The following is a 24,203-nucleotide window of genomic DNA, read 5'->3' on the forward strand; positions in this document are numbered from 1 at the left end:
ACAGTGTACATGTACATGTAAAGTAATGGGTGAAAAAGGAGTTGTGCACTGATATTCTGTAGCAGTGCCATGTGGATATGTGCAATTCACTTTTTGGCCTACATACATCCATATTATGTGATACAGGTTTACTACACATAATATGGATGGGTATACAGATGTTTATTTCTTCATATTCTGTGAAGGCGTGTAGCCAAAAAACAATCTGGGGTTTGATCGTGATTTTAATCACATGCACAACTGCCTCTTCAACTCATGCATCTCCCTTCAGTGTTGAATTACATGTAGATATGCAGTATGGTTTGTAGCGAGCTGTGCACTGGGGGCAGTCAGGGATGCACATCGCTACACGACACTCATTGATTACTGTTGCCAGGCAACAATGGATGAGCCCTTACAAGAATGCTGGGTATTTTACAGTCTACATGTAATACCCTACAAGTACATGCACATGTGTGTACATTATTCTATTCATGTTCAGCAATGATTACAAGATGGTTCACGAAAATCTCGCCTGATATATAACATGATCTTCTAGTACATGTACATGTATTCTTTTTTCCTTTTTTCTACAATACGTTTAAATTTTTCATTTATTTTTTCCTTAAACAATTTCCTATGGGAAATGCAAACAAAACATCAATCAAACATACAGGCAGTGCAATATTACAATTTACATTTACTTGTACACTCAACAGTGTAAAAGTATGGATATACATGTAGCAACAAGAAATAAGTCATACAGTAGCTGGAACAAAGAATCCAATGGTCATCAAAGGTTAAAGAAACATTTTATAGATAGAGATATCTCCCCAAACTCCAAATACATGTACATACAATACAGTATCACATTTAACCTTTTGTTTTAGTTTATGTGCAAATACAGTTGCAGATGCTCACAAACATGCAGTCAGATGAGCCTACATATTTTTTTAACCACAAATTCTCATCTATACAATCCACACTTCATACTTTATACTTTATATAAATATGCATTTTTATACAGTACTGAATTTTGTAGCTTGATTAACTAATTAGCTTACCTTGACCTCTCTCAGCTCCATGCATTCATTCCATGAATAAAACTTCTTTTTCATTCTACAAAAAAAAATAATAAACAACAAAATATATAATTAAAGCCACAAAGGATATCAGCAAAAAAAGTTTTCAATCCTTTAACTTCATACCGGTAGATGGTAAACATTGCAAAAATATAGAAGACAACAATATGGTGGGAGTATTAAAAAAAAAGTTGAATAAAGAATAATCCTACATGTATATATTATATTGAAAATAAAAATTGAATGCAAACCATAAAATACCCAATTTCAATTACTAATGAGGACATTAATGAATCTTTATAATGTAAATGTATTATAGCCTTTGTTGATACACATTATCTTCATAAGGTGTCCACAGCAATATGTACCCTTTTGAACTTTCCAGTGTTCATTCCATACACACAGAAAAGCAATTACGTACCGACAACAGAACGGATATTATCTGCCTATTGTGCAGACGGCGTCCTGTTCCCATGGCAACCAGATTTCAAGCACTACACCAGTAATTTCCATTGACTTGCTCAAATCAGGCATAGATGATGAAGGTAAAGTGCGTGAAGGGGTTTTTGTGGTTCAGACAGGTAATAGCACTTTAATGTACATAATTGAATGATATTGGGTTTTACTGGGTTCAATACTGGGCATGAAAATTTATCAAAATGTGTACATACATGTATCTATACTTAAAACTTGTTTCAAAGCATCACATGCATACTGTACATGTATTTACTTTGTCATCGTATGTAATGCACAGCTAGTCATCGGCCATGTTTCATTTGTACAAAAACTGATGAGTATTGGGTTGTTTTAATTTTGTACACGTTTATTATTGTCTTTTATCACGTTTTCTTAATAAATCCAATTGCTCATAAAGGAGACTATCAACTTGATCTACATGAAACACACATGTAGGCAAAATAGTTTGTACATTTCCTCCCCCCCCCCTTTTTGCCTTAATAGCCTGTACACTGTATATTATCTTACCGATATGTGGTCATAATACACATCCATGTACTTGTTTTAAGTATGACCCCTAATGGTTTTGAGATGAAGATGTAATACAAGGATACACCATTAAACTTGTTGGAGGATGGATTATTTTGCTACATTTTTAACACATGCTTTACATAGACTCCAGCCCGCATCTAGGCTAGATGCGTGCTCTGTCTCCAACAGGTTATTAAAGAAAATAATAACATTACAATAATTACAATAATCCCCACCCTGTACCATCAGACAATCCAAAAACTCTCTGTATTCTGCAAGAATAACTGCTCAAAATGTATCTTCTCACCAATGCAATTGCTGATGTGTGTATCAATACTTTTAAAGTTAAACTTACTTTTTGATGGCGACTTTCTCTCCATTATCGAACCTGCAGCCGAGAATAACACTCCCATACGTCCCATCTCCCAGTTGCTTTTGAAGCTGATACTGGTTCATCGTGAAATTCTAACTTGAAAAAAGCACTTTCAAACAAGAGTTTTAATGTCTGCTGTTAAGATGTCCTTCGTATTGCCATGACATGCATTCCTAAGAGAGCGATGAGTATTTATGAAGTCCTCTTTTGATCTTTGACGATGGATGCATGAAAGATAGCCATAGTTGGAAGAGTTTGCTTGTTATATCACCACTCCTCAAACAAAATTCGGATCAGTTTCCTGTGATGAACTGAACAATGCCTACAGTACAATGTTACAATGTATGATCCAGTGTTGATTCGCAATTATGTGTTCAATAATTAATCACGATACTCTCATGCCTAATGGATGGTTGCCAGACGTGAACGTGGCAAATGGAATGCTAACTTGGCTGGGTCCTATTTATACTCTGATGGTAGTGTGATGTACATGCATACAGCTGGCACCATACTCAATGCTCACTGAGGTGCTGCACGAGGGAGGAATGTATGTGTCGATGAGTGTAATTTTCAACAGCTGTGATTGGTCTTTGTTCCTACTCTGCATTTATCTTCATAGCTTGCACGTAGATGCCGAAGTTATCTGGATTTACAAAACAAAACAAAATGAAAGAATACAAAAACTGAAATACATGCAAAGAGTTATAAAAATGAATAATTGAAAGATTCAGTCAGTTACAGAGTCTAGCCTGGAATGAACTTTTGACCAAATCCATCCCAATTACATCATACATATGTATAAGTTGACGTTAATGAATGAAAAATTTTAAAAAATTAAAAAAATAAGCATACATGTAACACTGATGTTTTTTCCTACAACATATGAATTAGATTTGATGGGTCTACACATTACAGTTGATTTTAAGCAATTATTGCTGACCAGTATGATGTATCCAAATTTACTTCTGGGGAGCGTTTCATGAAAGGACTTGTCGGACGTTTTATCCGACAAGTCCTGTTTTATCCGACAGTTACTATAGTAACAGTGCTTCTCAACCAATCAGAATCCAGGAAAGTTGTCAGAACTGACAACTTGTCAGACGAAAATATTGATGAAACGCCCCCCTGAAGTTTAGGATTAACATAATCATCAGTAGACTGAGTGAGAGACAAAACATCTTCAGTGTTAGAATCGTTAACGACTAGAACTCTTTGCCTGCTGTAGAAGTCACCTCATCAACAATCAATGGCTTCAAGACAAAGCGAGGCGAGTTCTGCGTGGCATTACGTTCACGTTCGCACCATGACAGTCCAAATCACCCCTAAAATTCACCCAAATTGCTTTTTTTTTGGTGGCGACCATTCTTTCTATATTCCCCAAGGTCTGTTCCAAACAATATTCAAGAGTTTTTAGAAAATCAATATTCTAACTACAATGGCAGAAGAATAATTTGCTTTTAATATTTACTGCACACTTTATACAATTTCTTACCCCTTAAAGAAGTAGCCCTTCAAATGAGAGAAATAGCCCCTGAAATTCTGCAATTGCCCCAATGTGAAAAAGAAAATTATCCCCTAAAAATGAAAATTAATTCCTACCCTAGAGAGCATTAAAATTGGCATAGAAATACCATTATACAAACAGAATTTAAATTATGCACCAAATTCTGTATGAGTAATGGGCAGAAATCCCAGATGGAAAACGTCCCCCTTCCAAAAAATAGTAGGGGACACAATATCAAATATCCCCTACTATTTTGGGTATTTTACATATGATGGAAAGAAATACATCATTCAAAATTGAAATAAAACATTATTTTGGATGAGATGACCTTACTTTTGATGTGAAAACCCTTTTTCTTCCTTTTTACTTGTCAAATTTTTCAGTCCCTGGTCCACTACCTTTGGGGAGAGATTTCCGCCCTTGGTATGAGTAACTGAGCATGCCGAATATTTTAGGTTTTTTTGGTTCACTTTTGCCCCACACCCACTCCCACGTCATGGATCCGAAACATGGATCGACACCCCTTATCACAACCTATCATTTATTTTTAAAAATTTAGGGTAGGGTTCATCTGATCCCCTGATGTATTGCACAGGTCTGCTGGTCAATTTTCAAGTTCAAATTGCAAATCCTGGCTGTGTGCAGCGGAAGGGGAAAACACAATTCAAGGCGGCATTTGCCTCCCCTCCACGGAGAAATTTTGAACTTTTACTAGAAACAAAATCACTAAAAAAAGTACACAAAATCCTTCAATTTCAGATTTTCATTTTTCAAATATGCAAATGATCACTATTGGTGAAAAGTAAAATTTCAAGAAAATTTTCATTTTTCAATCTCTATTTTTAATTCAGAAAAATATTTAAAATCAAAATAATAAAAAAAAATCAATTTACTTAAGAACCAATATGATGATTGATGAATAGTTGCAATGGAAACTGGCACTGGCAAAAAATTAAGCATTTGTCCCCCAAAACAAAGACAAACATTGCCAACCTTATTTTGCCACACCTTGTTTATTGAAAGAGTGCGTATGGCCACCTGTGCGCCATGACCTCATCAATCGCATAGAGAACAACAATGCCGGACGATGTGCAGGTTTCTTTAAGACAGACCCCAAGACATTTCTCCTCTTTCTTGTTTCTTCCCCCTGACCGCATCAGCAGTGCCAGTAAAATCCAGCTCCATGCTCTTATTTCATACTTCATTTGCAATCTTCACATCACCCGCCAAAATCTTCTAAGCAACCTGTTTAACTCTAACATCAGCACCCTTACATAGCCATAGGAAACGTCTTCACTCATTTTTACTGTCGAATTATCACTTTGTAAAAGTTTTAGTATCAATCTCCGACTTTAAGTTTAACGGAGGAAGGAAACAAGATAATATTGCCATATGATTGTGGCCATTAGGCATTAGTTACTGAGAAAGACAAGACAGACTCACAATCACTTTCACTCATCCACTCAAAATTCTCTCTTAAAGATCCTGACCGATGTGAAAACAACCATACATCAAAAGAAAGCTAATGATTCATAGAATACAAATATACCAAACATATTACGTGTATCTCCTTCCATTGCTCAAAAACAATGAAAGAAAAATTAATAAACCACCCCTTCCAAATTCCCTTCGATTGAGCGACCCCCCACGTCGCCCGAAAATGATGACGTCAAGTTGTGTAGAGCGCGGATCCGGAGGAGCTAGCTAGCTAGTTGAGCTGGCCTGGCTGAGCTGAGCAGCACAGCTGAGCTGATATCAACGCTGTATTTGCGATTGCACCGGCGAGCCCGGCGGCCGGCGCGGCGGAGATATCGAGACTGTGGCCGGCCGTGGGTGTGCATATTGTTCGCTGTTTGCATACTCCGTACCTATCGATTTTGACTTTGTTGGCAGTGATTGTAAAGTTTGTTTGCTTCCGTCATACTCTGTTATTGATATTATAAGGAGAGGAATGACGGCCCCGGCTCAGAGAGAAGATGCGCTCGATCAACAAGACTTGATTATGGATTTTGAATCTGAAAATGTTGATGGCACCGATAGTGAGACTGAGAGTGAGAGTGATGAGACGAGCAGCAGTAGTGATAGCGATGGAGGCGAAGCTGATGACGGGGAGAACCGGCAGCTCGTCGAATGGGATTACGAGCCCTTACCCCGTGGTGAGCCGGGGCAGAATGTCGGGGATGCTGGGCCAGCTAATGCTAATCGACTTCTGGAAAACGTCGATAATTGGTAAATTTTCAAATATATTTTTTACCGAACAGTATAGATACGATACCGGGTACCTTATAGTAGTCTTAACAACTTTCTGATGCATGTCATAATTAATATAAATGCATGCATTCGGCAAACAAGGGCCAGCAATCAGCATGCACAGGCAGAGCTAACGGCTGGCAGCCATCTGTTTGAGGAGTTTAATCCAACTTTTTTGAAAAAAAATTATTTGATGAGTGGAGCCAATGGAGTTCAGCGGAACAACCCATATGACAGAGATTGAAGCTTTTTGTCTAAGCCAAGGCAGGGCATGCTTGCTAAGTCCGATCAATGCAAGACAAGATGCAATGCAAGATTCTGACTCGGTCAATCATGTCAATCCATTCAGTATTTCATTTTTTATTTTTTTCGGGGGGCTAACAGTAATTAACACACAAAGTAAAACTAATACTGTATAGTGAGGGATGGGCCTACCTCTGTATTTAAACCAAAATTTCATTTGGCATACGGTATTTTTAATCAGCGCACTCTCACCGACTCTCAGCTCAGCTGTGCTCGTTCATGATGAAATGGACCATGGGCGGCTCAGCCTTTTGAGTCGAGTCATAGACCAAATTGAACTTTGAGTTTAGAAGGAGGATTTGCATCTGCTTTTGTGTTTAATAATTATTTGTGTTCCTTGTTAAATGGAAAATATGGAAGGTCATATTTAAAAAAAAAATCTTTCTTGTATCCAGGTGTACATGTGGAAGGTGTCGTGTGCACCCTTCTTTCAACGAAGGAGATTGTTTGTGCTGCAGGGAAGCACCAGAGGTACTTGGAGAGGCTGACCGACAGGGAGCACGCTGTCTGGTGGAATCAGATGAATTCGAACCTGCCATACTTAATGCCACATCGCTCTATATTGGTTGGCTGGAATATACAGATCGGTGGCGTCGAGCAGCGAGAGGTTTTGGTGATCGCAATAACGAGTAAGTCATATATTGCTCTTTAATTACATTGGAAGTTGTATCAGAAGAAAATAACGTACCTTGCTCTGATGTAAAAATGTCTTCAATTATCTTCATACCTTTTGGGAAGGGGAAAATTACATATGGACTTGACTATTTTTCCCCAAAAAGCAGCTCATAAAGAAGACAGATTATCTATGCATGGGGGGGGGATAATTGGTCAGATTCATCATACAGTGTTACTCTGATGTTTTATTTTTTGTAAGATTCAAAGTCTAGTGAATAATTTTTGTTACATCTACAAATATGTACCATTATTGACTTGACAAAATTTAAGTTCTTCTTTACCCTTTTTGTCTAGAGCACTCAACTGCAGTGCAATGTATTTAACCTTGTTTTTGCCCCCCCCCCCCCTCACAGTCACTCACCCAGTAATGTAGTATGATGAAAAATGTGAAAAATATAAGAAACAATATGACACTTTCACACATTGTTTGACCAAAACTGCTAATCAAATTCCCAACGTATCATTTAATTATATGAATTACGAGTCTTGCATTAAAGCCATATTTATCATTTTCTTCTCTTTTTTCATTTAATATTATTAAGGAAATACCGATATGTGGCATATCGGAAAGTGGTGAGATGGTGTTGGGGCTGGCTTGGAAAAGACATCAGGGTACAACTGCCTGCATGCATCCATGCTGCTATCATGGAAGCCTATCCAGATGGAGGGGATCAGTACAAGGGCACCATCCTACGTCGCCTAAGATGAGCTTAAAGTCAATTACCTGTATGTACATTCCAACCAACAATAATTGCTATAGCACTGTAGCTGAAGGTCTGGTTCATTTTGTCTATGAAATCATGAATCATTATTATTTAATTGTGACATACATTGTATATTTTTCCTGAAGAATGTCAGAAAAAACAAGATGTGTACTATCATCTATATATTTGTTTTAATTTGTTCATCTACATGTACAAGCATGTGCATGTGATCACATAATTGCATTGTTGCCCAATCATCTATTACACTCTCATTTTATATACATAGCAATACACACAAGTTATGTGGATGTAAGAATGTTCTATATATGTATTTATTTTTAGTTCATCAATAAAGATTTAGTGTGTCAGTGTAGACTACCATTTGTAAGTGAGCATTTTGTCCTTAAAACCTTCATGGTTTGCATGGTTGAGATAAATTACTAGTACCAATCTCATAATCTGTAGTCATATCTTAAATTGTGTCCTTACTCTTTTTCATACGTGATTCAGTAATTCAGACTCCATATTTGGTCTTTACATATGTATCAAATTCCATGAGTGGCATATTATTTAATAGTACAAAAATTTCAGTCCTTAGCATTTACTAGTATTAAAAAAATAAAGGTTTTAACTCTACAATAGCCAGGGAATTTTTTAATTTTTTTCCATTTCCCTCAGCCCTTGAAGGTATTATGATCTTGTCTGCAGATATCGTGATCACAACAGTAATTTGACTGATAATAGGAAAATAAAAGACATTTAATGACACGTTAGCATTAATTTTTCTGCATCCACTTATTTCACGTTCATTAAATATACTTTAAATATCTAGACATGATATTAGGATTTTGCTGCAAATCTATAACCCTTTTAACATCCATTTTTTGTTGTGTGAAGACTTTTCATTAGAAATATATAAATCATTGGAATCATTAATTTTCTTTGTGAATCAATTTCATTTAAAAATTTTCTGATGCAGTTATTTGTCTTTTACTTTTTTGCTTATATTTTTTATAGAAATAAGAAATTGGTTCCCTACTGTTTAAGTTGGAAATCATTTTGTAACAGTTATAGTGTATTTTTTTTTTTGTAACAGGAATAATAGTATAGAAAATTTACCCAGGGAACCCACTTCAGTTCTGAAAGATGTTCTCCCAGCAGGCCCTGCTATTATTATTATTTACATGATCACATTTTGAGGATTTTTTTTCTGTGACATATGTTTGGAGTGTGTTGCTTCATTTCAGAACTACTGGTAGTACAATGTAGGAAGTATCGTCTCAAAAGCATGACAAGCTTCTCACTTGACATAATTATGCAAAATTGTTGAGATGTATCCACCCATTATGTAACTATTTCATCAAGGAAATATATTTCTTGTCATTGAATTTGGATTGAAAATTTTGGAGAACTGAATAATTATACACCTTATTTCCATCTATTACATTGAGCATTTATTTCACTGGCAGATGAGTAGGAAGTCATGTCAACCAATCTTGTTAACATTCACTTTGTATTGTAACCTTGTCTTTTTTAAAATATATGAAATGAATTGAACTTGAACATGATGCATTTGTTGCGTTTTTTTATATTTCATTTATAATTTATATTGTGAGAGGAATGAAAGGGGAAGGAGTTCGAGAAATGCAAAGATCTACATTGAGAAACAAGTGCAAAGTCGTATAGAGAAATAAGAAGTGAAAACATTTTTTTTATATTTCATTTATAAATTTAATATTGTGAGAGGAATGAAAGGGGAAGGAGTTCGAGAAATGCAAAGATCTACATTGAGAAACAAGTGCAAAGTCGTATAGAGAAATAAGAAGTGAAAACATTTTTTTTATACTTCATTTATAAATTTAATATTGTGAGAGGAATGAAAGGGGAAGGAGTTCGAGAAATGCAAAGATCTACATTGAGAAACAAGTGCAAAGTCGTATAGAGAAATAAGAAGTGAAAACATTTTTTTTATATTTCATTTATAAATTTAATATTGTGAGAGGAATGAAAGGGGAAGGAGTTCGAGAAATGCAAAGATCTACATTGAGAAACAAGTGCAAAGTCGTATAGAGAAATAAGAAGAAAAATAGGAGAGACATGGAAAGAGAAAGTGTGAAAACGATGGTAGACACAGAACAGAAATTAGCGAGGAAGTCAATTTCTTATGATGGAATTTTATTTGTCTGATATATGCTACTGGTCAGAAAGTAATCACTGTGATTGATCCATTTTCACCAGTTCCCTCTCAAAAATAGAGAAAAAAGTTATGGTATCAACTAGTTGAATCTTCATGTCAAACTCTTCTGACCACAGAAATCTGGCTGATTCGACAATTCAGCAAAAGAAAGAAATGGTTGGAAAATAATTTGTTGATCATTTGATTTGCATGTTTTAATGGTTTTCTGCAGATAAGATGTGATTACAGAGGGGAAAAAATACTTTATTATTTCTCCTACACAATGGATGCCCCTAAAAACGTCCGAAATAACCCATTCTTCCTGACATACATCCATACGACTTCAGTTCACCCCCTCTTCTCTCTCCCATCCATCATCCTTCCCCCCTATTTCACTTTCTCTCGCTGTCATTCTGCCCTTGCCCCCTCTCTCATTTATCTTTCTCCCTCTTTACTCCGTTTCTGTGTTTCTTATATCTTCTCTCACCCTTCCCCTTTGTCACTCTCCATATCTTTCTCTCTTCCCTTTACATCTTTATATACTTGATTCTCTATCACTTCATTATCCCAAGTCTCAGCATACTAGAAAACATAAATACAATAATAAAAGTAAAACAAACTGTTCTTTTTTCCTTTTCTTGGTATTTCTTTACTTATATTTTAACAAATCACCTTGTTCTATATTGTACACATTCTTTTCAAACTCCCAATAGAAATTTTCTTTTCTGTCAAATTTACTGAATATCAATTTAGGAGAAGTCGCATAACCTGTATCATTCACTATCTATAACAAGGTGTACATAAGTCATTTATATGACATAGTGCAATAAATCTGTCGTTTGGTAAATATTCAAATGAACAGGTGGAAGGTGGGACATGCCTGGTAGTGTTGCCTATAATATACAAATAGAAAATTGACTATGCGACATTAAAATACCCCCCAACACACTTTGTGCAATTAAACAACTCTAGGCCATAAATTTAAGATGCAGATGCAAATTAAGTGGCTCTAATACCCATTAGTATTCCCTTTATAGAAAGAAGTACCCTATACCCTGATCTCATTGCAATGGAAAACCTGGGCATACACTTGTCTCATAGACCGACAAAATGTTGCAGTATTCGAAATAAAATAGATGTGTTAATGAACTTATGAAAATGGTACATATAACGCTATTACCAGTAACCATGTTTTGGGGAGTTTTTTTTTACCTAAAATGATTTTATCCCATCACCCCCTTAAAACTTCCATAAAAAGTTTACTTTGTACTCCTACCCTTTGTGTACAAGCTTCATTAAACATCAAAATGAGATGGTCTAATGTCAATATTTGTGTGCATGGGATAGGTAGAAAGGAGTCAGTTTGTATATTTATCTAGCATTCCCTTTATATCTAATTTGCAAGGAAAACTGATCTAGGATTTTTTTCATATTTACACCTACACATGATCAAAGTTCATTATAGCCTGATAACGTCCAAGCTGGATAATTTTTCCTGATCTTAAAGCCATATACAATACAAATTTAGGACTCACTCAAGATGTTGATGTCGAACTGACTACTATCCAAAAAGCAGCATCAATCTTTCATACTTGACTTGAAAATTCAAGTTTCGTTGTTAAATCTGAGCATAATCACAGTTCATTTAACTGTAATTACATTCACCTGAAGTATTATCCTAAAAATAATGTCATGGGCAATGAAAGTTGGGACATTTAAAAAGTTAACCTCAGTCAAGATTTTGATGTTGACACTGGCTGCTGTCCTACATTAAAAGCAGCAATAATTTATTCCCTAATGCTAGGACAGGATACATAAGTTTACAGGTATTTTCCGAGATCCACATATATTGTGGTATACTATGTATTTCACCTTTTTCAGAGCAACCAAGTCTCACACATTATGCGTGAGACTCAAGCATTTTGGACTCTGGTTCATCCCCTCTAATCTCTGTTTCACGCAACTATCAAAGCCTATCTCCATATACATTGTACACAATGTCTGTGATCTCACTCAGATTCACAGAAAATCTCACGCATAGCTGGTCTTTGAACTTGGCATCTCTGCTTTTTCTATTATGCATATTTATTATACACTACTCACGTGCATAAATCATACCGATAATCTTCTGTGTACTGATAGAAAATGCATTCACCATGTTTCATGAAAAGGCATATATAGTAACAAAGTCTGGTTCATTAATCATGGTTTTACTTCTAAAATTCACTGATGAATTTGTTCAAAATCAAACTAGGTTCTATCAGCAAAGCGATGGTGCTCCTCGAAAGCCTGAACAGCTTCGCTCTTGTTGGGTTTCTGGTATGAGGCACTTCGGGCTGGCTTTGGCTGCAACTCGTCCATTTCGCCTCTGATTTGCAGTTTGTTTTCCACCAGATCCAGAACTACTCTCAGTAGAGCTTTCACATAATCTGCAAGATAAAATCCCAAACTACAGGTTAAGAAAATACTTCAAGGCCCTCTCACATCGTTCTGTGCAAGCCTTGCATGTGTCAATCGCCTGCATTGACAGAATCTCACATGCATCTCACACACAAATGATTGCAGAAATGCACACATCTTATTTGCAAGGAAAAAAGTTTTGAACTCAGAACTTTGTTGCAGGTAATTGCCTGCATCTCATCTGCCAGGCTTGGAGAGAACGATGTGGTATGAGCTTTTTAGATGTCAACCTTTAGAAAAAAACAACTACAAGAAAAAAAAGGCAATATATTTTCAAGTCTCCACATAAACTCAGTGTATAAAGACTTTAAAAAAAAATGTCCATACACATTATTGCCGTCCTACTAACTACATTCCAGCATGTCTGATTCTTTATAGATTTTAAACAAGTGATGGGGTGTAATTAAAAGCTGCAAGATAACGTAAAAAGCACAATCGGATTCTTATCTCATTTCAACAGAAAAACTGCACTATGAATTTTTAGTAGCGCAAGGACATGAACAAGAACCCAAGATAGTGTATTTTAAATTTCAAGCAATCAAGTAGGTATAACCATTGATGAAAAATTTTGCCAGTCCATCTGGTGCTCGATGTAAAAGACATTTCCATCAAGAATCATCAGTCAAATCAAAATAAGCTGACTTCTGATGACTTTTTACTATCTCTATAGAAAAGAAAATTATAAGACTAAAATAGCTTAGTGGAAAGTCCCTTCTTCTCATAAGTAGTACTTACCATAAGTACAAGCAGTCAGAACTTTTTCAACTGTGTGACCTCCTTCCTTGGAACGTGGATACTTCAACTTGTACACTGGATTGCCATCCACATCTTGAGCCTGCGATCTACCACAGTTCTCGTTCCAATGCAAAGCAGCCAAGTATAATCTGAAAGATTCATTTTATACAGGATTGGCATACTTGGGACAATGTGATCAGTATGACATAATAACCAAACATAGCACCCCCCCCCCCAATATAACAAGAAGTGAATAAAAAGTAAAACCACATATTAGATAAAGATGTCTGCTACCCACTCCACATTAATGCAATTTACAACCCATATGGAAGATGTCTTTATCCCAAAACCAATGTATGTGGTTAATTTCAAAATTGGTCCAAAATTGAGAAATAATCTGTAAATTAGTAACTGAAGTACCATCTCCTTGACTATCCTCCAAACCGACCTAAGGTTCCCTGATTCCTATATACCCCCTTCAAACTTTGTTTGCTAGCAGTATAATAAATGAATGAAAAAGAATGATTTCAGTTTATAAAAATATAAATCTAACTCGTTCTAATGGCCTACTTTACCTGCACTTCATCCCTTGGTATGAATATACCAGCAACTTGGGGCACCAATGTAGAAGAACATTGTGGAAAGCCTCCACCTTGCTTGTCTGTGCATGGGGAGACATCTTCCCAATGTCATTGAGAATTCTAGTATTCAACATTATCTCCCGCAACTTCTCGTACACTTTTGTACCTGTAATGAGGATATGAACAATACACACTATATATTGGTGTAAAACTTAATCACTTTGGAATCATGTCCCAAATACTTTTAAAAATATCAAAACATTTCTCATTCGAAAACAGGTACATAAGTAATGACTTCAGATTTATAAAATGTCTCCAATATTCATATCAAACCTGTCATCAATTTTACTTAATTGAATATTTGAACAAACGCATATTTTCAAGCACAATTTAATTGAAAAGCAAATGTATATCTTTACTTGGTGATTTAAAAAACAGTCAAAGTAAACCAATGCAATCAATGATCATAAAGCTTACCTGACTTCATCCATTCCCGTGCTGGATAATCGTCCCCATGTTCGCATGCCTGTTCTGGGTCTTGGTCAGTGTGGATGTTTCGGATGTGGTTCATTGACCTCTTATATTTGGATTTCATGACATCCTTGTCGCCACCTGGACTGGAGAGTGCTGTCCAGTACACATGGTTGATGAGTGTCCTCAACCATGCTTGCACGAGTTCACAGTCCTTAACTCGGCCCAATGCTTTCAGTTTCTTTTTCAATCCTACATCATACAAAGACAGCATAAAAACAAAAATCAAAGTATCAATTGTAGTATACAAAATAAGAACATGTCATACAATGGCACAAGAAAGGCAACTAGGCAAGATCCAATAAAAACATAGAATTGTCAAAAGCGTGAAGCGCTTTGAACAGTCGTAGATTGATAAAGCGCTATATAAATGCCAATTATTATTATTATTAATTGATTGTGAAACTAAGAAAAAAAAACAGCGTACTGTGCGATTCTATATTCAAAGCCAAGTAGACATAAGGTGCTACATTGCATTGATAATTTGGTTGTTTTAACGATAAATTCCAGTTCTGGTAACGATCTCAAAATGACTTTTTACAGAATCTAATATACTGGCCACCCAATTAAATGTCTGTTTTAATGAATGAAAAAATATGTGCCAAAGGATTTTGGAAGAAATTGTGTAATAACTGAGAAATAAGCAAAAAAAGCGCGGATTCTGTCACTTCCGTCTGGTCTTTATCCCAGCAATAATATTACACTGTCCCACGTGTGCCTATCTGTGTTGGTGATCTTCAGTGTGAACATTTTTCAGCATAGATTTTCAAGATTTTAAGTGTTCAGTTTATGTAACTGTACCAGATCTAGATCCTCGATGATATACTGATAATTAAGCCTGGTTTTACAGACTTTCTCATAAAATCAGTGTTTACTGCAACTACTGGCATTTTTCTTTAATATGCATCTAGTAATATGTAGAAACGTTAAAATATAAGACATCTAAAAAAGACACAATAAAATTTCAACATAAACAGTACTATTGATTTTTTCTGACATAAAATTAAGCACACATTCTGATAATTACCTTTCGCAATATGCCATACATCGTAACGATGATCTATATGGGGGTAATTCTCCCGCAGGAACTTCGCTATCTGAAGATGCCGATCAGTCACTATTGTTTTTATCTCTACAGCTTCCGCATCCATCTTCTCCAATGCCCGTTTCAGACCTTCCAATTCCATTGCATTGGAATTCTTCACCTCTGTACACTAATTATGGGAGGGAAAGAAAAAAAAATTAGGGCAGACTCAAAACATTTTAACGCCATTCAAACAACTGTTAAAAGTAATTCCTTTTATCTATTTTGACAACTGTTTAACCATACTTACAGTGCAGATCTAGGACCAATATAGGAGGAAAAAAGAAACCTGACCAAAAAGAAATTGCCACCTATTTTCTATATTTCCTTGGAATATTTTTGATTTAAACATTCCTGAAAAAAGTGCAGAATATTCACTTTCTTGACTCTTACAGATTGTTTATGTTACACCGGGTAAATATTGTAGTCCCACATGTACATTTTCATGGTGTTGACTGAATGTAAATTATGAATAACAATCAGAGCAATCACACGGTCCATGATCATTTGGAGTAAATGTTGCAACATCATGAAAGTCTACATGTGGGACTATAGTATTTACCAAGTGGAACATCAGAAAATGATCTTTCTGAGTCAAGGAAGTAAATAATCTTGATTTTCTTGATAATTTGCAATTACATAAAAAAAAGCTTTGAACCATAAAAACTGAAAATAAATGACACAAATCACTCACTTGCACCAGCTGGACATCAATGACCTTGTCTGTCCTCAAGTCCATTAAGGTATATGATCCAAATTTGGCAGAATGTCCCGGGGAATCACTCCTGCCATCCCCTCCCACAATCAGGTCATGCTCACTGGCCTTGATGTTGGTTAAAATAGCTGATTGAGCTTTCCTCCATTCCAAGATGACTGCTGGCTGGAGGTACTTGGTCTGGTGTTCGTTGAATGTTGATGTTGATATACCACGTAGATTCATTATCTTGAAGATCTTAAATATCTTGGTGGCACTTGCCCCAGCAAACAGAATCGCTGACGATAACAATATGTTTCCAGCTGATAAGTTGCCCACTGTTGGCTGTGAAGACCATTCGTGTCTGGAGCCGCATTCCTCACATGTTGATACCACTTTAATCCGACTCCCAAAGTTTGCTGGCTGCTGGATTTCCACTGAGCAGGGCAAGTGGCAGCTCCTGCATTGCCTAAATAGCTCAATCAGCTGTTCCTCGAAAACAATGTATTTCTGCTGACTGATGATATCAGCAGGCATGTTCCTGTAAAAAACAAACAAACATTCCATAAAGTGTAACCAATATTATCAAATAATAGAGACAGGAAATGAAAACCTACCGTGTGAAGTAATGCTTAATTAAGAGTCATAACGGAAGAAGCAACTCCAAATTAATCAAATTATTACCAGTTACCACCTGTATTATGGCTCTTCTAGGTAGATTACTGATAGCAAATGAACTGCAATCATGCGTAATCTGTATTACAAAACATATCGATCAGTCAAATTGTAAATAAAACAAGAACACCTGGCAGTCTTTCTTGCATTATTTGATTCAATATATAACCAGTGACGAATTTAAAAACAATTTTATTGATATATATAAACATTATGTTAATAATTATCTAAAAAACACATCATTATAATTATGATAATAAAATACAAAGTTAATTGACCTTAAATTACCTGTGACCTTCATCATACCACCTAAGACTTCTGCAAGACCATCAGTGATGCTTGTACACCCTTTTGCCTTCTCGTTTTCAATTAGATCCATAAAGCTTTCAAAGTTATTTATGATAGCATTTTGACAAGCATTAACATCATAATTGAAAACCACTTACACTTTCTCAAATTCTTCTGCATCCTTTTCTTCAAGTTCCTGCTCTGGTATATAATCTGGATCCTTGTTGTCATATTCAACATCCTCGTCATCACATTCATCGTCCTTGTCATCATATTTATTATCCTCTGACTCTGCTTCAAGATGGTCTGTTTGGGTTGAGGATGTGACTGTAGGGACCACCTTTCCAGAGGAAAGGCAAACCTGGATTCCTATATCAAGAACATGGTGAAACTGGACTGTAATGCATTACATAATAGGGGCTCTACTTTGATTTTTATTTTATTCCAAATTTGTTAGTGCTTGGAATACATTTTGACAACTATAAATATAGAGAAATTTTGGGCCAATTATGTACCCAGGTGGGTGTTTCATAAAACTGTTCTGAAGTTGACAGACAAGCCTTTATTATGTGCTAAATAATCACCAATGAGCATATTAAGGATGAACCTCATTTACATACTTGTACCACCAGAATGGATCACCAGTTGTTCTTTAAATCACTCGTAAATTAGGACCAGCATTATGATATGACCCCCAAGGTATAATTGCATTCTTATCTATTTTTCAAATTTGGCAAAGTAATAAAGAGTATGAGTTCCATATCCTTACATGGTACATGCAACCCATAAATATATCATACAACACAAATAAATAATAAGTGTATGACTACTCACCTTTCTCTTTCGTAACAGGCTTGATAGGTTTTGGAGGTTTGGCAGGCTTTACCTGCACAGCACAAGTCCTCGTCTTTGGTTTCTTTTGAAACTGCTTATCAACCATCTGAGGGGACAGGTTAATATGTGTAAATGTAAAACAATATTAAATAACAGATAATTTAAAATGAGGGGGGAGAGAAAAAAATAGAGGTAGACAGATTGATGTAAAACTCACAAATGCCACCCCACCCCCTTTCCGATTAAATCCTTACGGGTAATCTAGGCAGACAATGAAAACACCTAGATATATATATCTATATATAAAACACACAAATTTAAACAAATCTGAGTAAAAGGCAATGACTGAATTCCAAACTTCAGTGTCACTGCAAATATGACACTTTGGTTTGCCACAAAACATCTTTAGATCTTTATTTCATTTACTTACATCGGGAAACAACTGAACCTGAACAGCCTTAGTGTTCTCTTGCTCCCTCCTAGCTTGTTGTGCTGCTGCTTCTCGTGCTGCTTCTTCCTCCTCCTTCCTTGCATATTCTTCTGCTATTCTACAGACCTCCTGAAATGAAATAGCAATGACAATATTTTGAATAAAACTGTAATTATATGACATTTTACTGACAGACATTCTAACGTAATTGCGAACTGGTATATTAAAAAGTATTTCTAGCATGAGTCCAAAGTACAATATACTCTGAGTTCCAATTAAAGCTCAATATCGTAAATTATTTTCATATATCTGAGAATATAAAGTTGCATGCAATCACATCTGATGAGGGATATGAATGAACATGTAAAATGTAATTCAACAATGTCTCACATTTGATGACATAGAAGAATCATGCTACACACTGTAAACATTTCAATGTTAGAGTATTCACAACTTGATTTCCATGTAACAGCAATAAAAAATCCTGATTGTAAAATCAATAAATTTTCTAGGTTTTTTTGTTTAACACATTATTCAAAAGGCATAAAAGTTTTGCCTTAAACATACCTTCTTCCTACTGAACAAAGATGTTCTCCGCTTGCTTCCACCAGAACTGGGCAGCGTAGGAGACATACAAGTACTTGCATCAGCTAATGTGACTGGCCGAGGGTCTTTGATTTCATTTTCCTTCCTAGTACTTGTATTTGACTTCTCACTGCGTAGAAACGCAACTGTCATGTTGGTAGAACTAGAATGCACGGTACTGGTGTCGGAACTTCTACATGATGCCACTGTGAGAGTAGATGTGGTCGGTGTTGGCTCTGCCGGAGGAATAGACTCCTTGATGAACCACTCCGCAGGGAATGGCTGTACAGCTTGGTGAAGTCTGGGGACAGCATTGGGGAGCAGACGGGGCGGAAGCTTTCTGTAGCCATACTGATATTGCATCACTTGTGACTGGTCGTATTGTTCCCTCTGAAAGTGCCCACTGCATACATGAACACGGGCCCTCTCGTTTGCATGAAATCCTTTTAGCCTCAGCTGGATAAAATTGATCCATGCTCGTCTGATTGATCCCTGCTTTGGCATTTCATGGATAGCAAATCCATTGTACATTGTGTTGCTGCATCCATAAAGAACACATCTATTCCCTCCTACATGCTTTATCTTCTTGGTTGGTACATCTCCTGACCCTCCAGGATCCTCTCCTCCTTTGTCACGCTTTGACATGATGATGAATTCGATAGTTGTAGTCTATGAGAAAAAAAATAACATGGATTTTACTAACTACAGGAGAGTAGGAGGTTAACTCTTAAAAGACGAGGGGGGCTGATTCAGTCCCTTGGAAATTTTTAGAAAAAAAAAATTGAGCGTGGCGCTCATTCACTTTATACAACTTTGAGACCAAAACTTCAATCCCCAGGTATGTGGTTCCAAAATTGTGCAACATTTGGTAAGTGGATGCAGACAAAAAATTCTTCAAAAACATGAATATGTGTACAAATCGAATGCAATAAGTGTTTATAGCAAAAATTCGTAAATGTATAACTATTTTTTATCATTTGTCTTTTTATTGATCAAATCAATTTATTTAATCTTGTTTATGGTCAAAATAAAATCCCAAACAATAAATAAGAACATGAAATTCAGAAAACAATAAAATATTAGAGATGTGTGAAGCAAAAATGCACTTTAAAGGCACAATCTAATAATTAGCAAACTTTTGATTTCACGCATAAATCAGAAATTGCATAATTAGCAAAATAAGCAATGTGATTTTTCATAGAATTTGACCTTACAGTATTGTAAAACATGCCATGATTAACCCTAAATAGACTGGGCTATTTCGACGCCAAGAAGACTGGGGGGGGCCTGATTTAGCCCCCCCCCCTTATGATCTCGGCCGTCGATCGTGACGAAAATTGGCACACGCGTTACCCATGACATTATCTACAAAATTATAACGTCAAATTGTGCAAAAAACTCATGTCTCATTAATTATGCTAATTTATGCGTAAAATCATTAGTTTGCTCTAATTAATAAAATAATGCCCCTGAAATGCTAATTTTTGTTTCACATACTCTAGATAGGCATCTGATCAAATTTATTTTTAAAAATTTCAACATCACATTTATTTTCTTATGTATTCTATTGTTTTCTAAATTTCTTATGTATTTCTTTGTTTTTCGACTTTTTGTTTTTTATTGTTTTCTCAAGGGAAATTGTCAGGGACTTTATTTTGACCATAAAAAAGATAAAATTAATTTATTTTAAGCAGTAAAAGGAAAAATGATACATTTATGAATTTTGGCTTAAAACACTATTTGCATTGGATTTGTACACAAATTCACGTTTTTGAGTAATTTTGGGTCTGCATGCACTTACGAAATGTTACGTAATTTCGGAACCAGGTATGCGGGGATCACAATTTCGGTCTCAAAAGTTGCACGTGACTTGAAAGCAAAAAGTCAGCGAGCGACGCGGTCAAAGAATTTTGCGCGGCGGATTTATCGCGAAAATTGACGAGGGGGGGGGCTGAATCAGCCCCCCAGTCTTTTTAGGGTTAATACATGGACATATTTTGGTTGCAATCACGTGCTCAACAGCCAAGATCAAATGTGGGATGAGATTACTGATTTCCTGCTCAAGCACGCATAAAAACTTGCAAACCCCATTTTTTGGAGGTCTGAGACAACATTCCATGAGCTTATACATGTATTATAGAATATGAATGCATGAAAATAAAATATGACAGACAGTATATCCTAGTGTAGACAGGCATATATGCAGAGGGAACGAACAGTACCCCTATCCTAATATTGTATGACGCAAAATTGTAAATATAATGAAATAAGAGGGTGGATCAGCCCCCCCCCCATCACTTTTTAAAGACCAGGTGGCATTGGCGGCAGAAGCCAAAAAAAATTAGGAGGGGTCCACCTTAAATTTTGTGATGGACACTACAGGTGAAAAAATTTGACAAGCAAAAAAAGAAGAAAAAAATGGTCATCAATGTAAATTCTAGGGGGGGGACCAGAGACATTTTAAGGGGGTACCCAGAACAGAAACTAAATTGACAAGCATAAAAAAAAAGGTTGTAAACACAAAAATTAGGGGGGTACGTCCCCCACATCTCAAATTTAGGGGGGACATGTCCCCCCCCCCCGCTGCGCACTGCCTATGCCAGGTAGATTTTTAAAAATTCAGCTGAAAAACCCCCTTTCATCGTGCCTGATCATGGATCAAGGTCAAACAAAGGCCTAATCTCAGACTCAGGACAAGTTTCCTCCAAAGTCAAAAGTAAAAAAAAAAAACGGCAATCAGAATTTTTAAATAACAAAAATGGAATTGAGAATGACAATGTTACCAATTTTTTATATCATAATAGGCCTAGATATATAGCCTAGGCAATAACTAGCAACAATTTTTTTATAATTATAGGGTGTGCTGGTTTGAAAGATTTGACAAGAAAAAGTTTTTCACTCATACTACACACTTTGTTTGGAAAATATGAATCTCATACACCATGCACTGTCACTGTCACAACTTCACAAAAAATTGTTTTCACTGAACTTCAAGTTCTGATTTTGGAAAAGGTGGGCAAACGAATGTGCCCTAGATCAAATGAAAAATATCTTCAACTCCCAATATGATGGAATTACAGCTCAATTAAATCAAGAATCAAAGGCAAAATAAAATATTCATCGGAAGGATCGAACTAGGTACTAGTAGAGTAGTAAAAACATTAGGCTAGCTTCAGCAAGGAGCAACAGCCAAGGTACGTCTTCACCTCCAGCGGCCCGCCCTTTCCCCGATTCATAGTCGGTGCAACCCCGGCCACTCATCATGGTGCAGCAGCCAGCAGCAGAGGGGCCAGAGCAAGGAAACGCCACCGATTTTGATATCTTTCCGGCCAAATTCATCATTAATTTCAAGATTTTATTATTCATGTCAAAGTGAATTGCTAAATTAATACTTATGCTACGAAATCTTATTAATAAACATACTAGAACTACACGAAATCACTATTTGAAAACACACAAATACTTGGAAAACTTACCTTACTCACATGCAAATTAACAGAGTGCTGCTCGTGCCTTACACAACGTGACGTCATCAACATCACCGGAGAAAACGAAACGATGAAGAAAGAGTCTCTGGCGGCCGTTTAGCAAGCTCGCGATTCACAGATTACGGACATAATTACTCTTTTTATATCCAAGTAAATCGCATTTTGAGGGTATGTTTGTGATCCTTGATTCCTATTCTTCACGTTGATAGGTAATTTGTCAATATCATTTTCGGGTCCGGTCTGGGTCTTTAACAACTTGCATGACTTGAACAAGCACCTGCAGCTGTCTTGTCTGGAATCCTGGAATTGGATGACCATCGATCTGGACAGTGGACTGAATTTTGGCAGCCAAGGACAGGTAGGCTAATTCACTTCAGTTCTGTTATTCGTTGCTGTAAATTTTGATGAGACATCTGTCACAGTTGCTCTTTAGAATATTAGGAACCTTATCAAATAGTCTACAACATTTGTGGAATATTGAAACAAAAACATGTTAACCATAACTCTTTAAAGTTAAATCGTGCATTTCTCAATTTAGCTTCGCATACATTCTTAACCTCACTTTCGATTTCGTCTCCGTAAAGCCTCGGGGATGATGGAGGAAGAAATGGTGGACTCGAATTAGTCAACGACAGAACATTAGAAGCTTCACTAACCTTTCAAACGCCTTTACCGACATTACATACATCAAACAGAACCTTAGCAGTTTCGAATGAAAACTTACCATCGTCTTACCCACACAATTGGCTTCAAATGTTCAATATTTTTCCAAAAAACTAACGAAAACACTTCGTAAAGTCTCAGTATCGCGAAAACATACTGCTGCTGCTGCATAACATTACACACACACGTACACACGAACACAACTACCACACACACAAATTTATTTACACGTAAATGCCATAGCAATATGCACATCGTCGAATAGGTGAATTTAGATAATAGACGGTGAACTGTGAATACTCGTTCGATAGTCTACGATCTCCCCAAAGTCTGTCTACTTTCTTAATGAGCTCGACACGATCGACGATCGGAGGAAATTATGTTGGTTGGGGGCACTGATCTCTCCCCTAGAGATCAGTGGTTGGGGGAGGGGAGACGGAAGTGGATTCAATGGAACGGGGGGGGGGGCAAAGGGTCATAGGTCCTACGTTGCAATAAAAAAAGGGAAAGGGAGGAAGTATTGAAAAAATGATAATGAAAAGAAAATGAGAAGTAAGGAGAGGAGAATGAAAAGCAAAAAAAATGGGAGAAAGAAAAAAATGTAGGTAAAATGGGAGGAAAATTAAATAGATGCTTCGGGCTGAATTAGAGTAAAATCTAGAGCAAAATGCTGAATATTTCATCAAAATTGGATTACAAAATAAAAAATTTATCGAATTTTAAAGATTTGAATTATTCCGCGGTGACACAGTTCTCGGCATGTCTTTATGATATCAGGTGGACTGATGCAACGAATTGTTAACGTGTATTGTATTTCTGTGGACTGATGATGTCACATCGCCACTTTCCTTTTTTTTATGTTTTCTTATGTTGTTACATGAAATCATTATTGTTTCATTTTTTTCATAAATGCGTAAATGGTGTGTCTCCATTATGAGAAATAACTAATGCACTAAACCAATTTTCAATCCAATTACTTCGGTTCCTGGTAGAAAGTGGAAATATGACATCACCAGCCCACCTAATGAATATTCACATGAAGACTGACTTGCCTCGAACTGTTTCATCAGAATAATGCAAATCTGTACAAATTCGAAAACTTTGTTATTTGGTTATTCGATT

The 24,203-nt window shown here is 36.3% G+C and overlaps 3 protein-coding genes across 4 annotated transcripts in view; 1 reads left to right on the plus strand and 2 right to left on the minus strand.

Moving 5' to 3' along the window:
• The window catches only part of LOC121430961 (serine/threonine-protein kinase dyf-5-like), a 38,837-nt gene extending 15,529 nt beyond the window's left edge, over positions 1-23,308 (minus strand). Inside the window, exons 1-3 of the mRNA XM_041628401.1 lie at positions 23,143-23,308; positions 2,404-3,064; positions 1,044-1,098 (exon numbers count right to left, since the gene is read on the minus strand). Of these exons, the coding sequence (XP_041484335.1) occupies positions 1,044-1,098; positions 2,404-2,504 (156 nt within the window). The 5' untranslated portion in view covers positions 2,505-3,064; positions 23,143-23,308. The remainder of the gene's footprint in view (positions 1-1,043; positions 1,099-2,403; positions 3,065-23,142) is intronic.
• LOC121430960 lies at positions 5,424-9,420 on the plus strand. The gene is made up of 3 exons (XM_041628400.1): positions 5,424-6,154; positions 6,874-7,107; positions 7,696-9,420. Exons 1-3 carry the CDS (start codon positions 5,877-5,879, stop codon positions 7,859-7,861), a joined length of 678 nt encoding a protein of 225 aa, XP_041484334.1. The 5' UTR covers positions 5,424-5,876; the 3' UTR covers positions 7,862-9,420.
• On the minus strand, positions 8,561-22,664 carry LOC121430959. Of its 2 annotated transcripts, none has more exons than XM_041628399.1 (11): positions 22,416-22,664; positions 18,913-19,599; positions 18,346-18,474; positions 17,916-18,021; positions 17,240-17,450; positions 16,119-16,659; positions 15,368-15,554; positions 14,287-14,532; positions 13,804-13,975; positions 13,229-13,377; positions 8,561-12,462 (listed from the first exon to the last, which is right to left on the minus strand). In XM_041628399.1, the coding sequence occupies exons 1-11, from the start codon at positions 22,467-22,469 to the stop codon at positions 12,284-12,286; spliced, it is 2,661 nt and encodes an 886-aa protein (XP_041484333.1). In that variant the 5' UTR covers positions 22,470-22,664; the 3' UTR covers positions 8,561-12,283. The 2 variants fall into 2 exon arrangements, with proteins under 2 accessions (XP_041484333.1, XP_041484332.1); XM_041628398.1 differs by having other exon boundaries at positions 22,407-22,664.
• Positions 23,309-24,203: the final 895 nt, after the last annotated feature.

Source organism: Lytechinus variegatus, chromosome 17, assembly GCF_018143015.1.
Source record: "Lytechinus variegatus isolate NC3 chromosome 17, Lvar_3.0, whole genome shotgun sequence".
Classification (NCBI taxonomy): Eukaryota; Metazoa; Echinodermata; class Echinoidea; order Temnopleuroida; family Toxopneustidae; genus Lytechinus; species Lytechinus variegatus.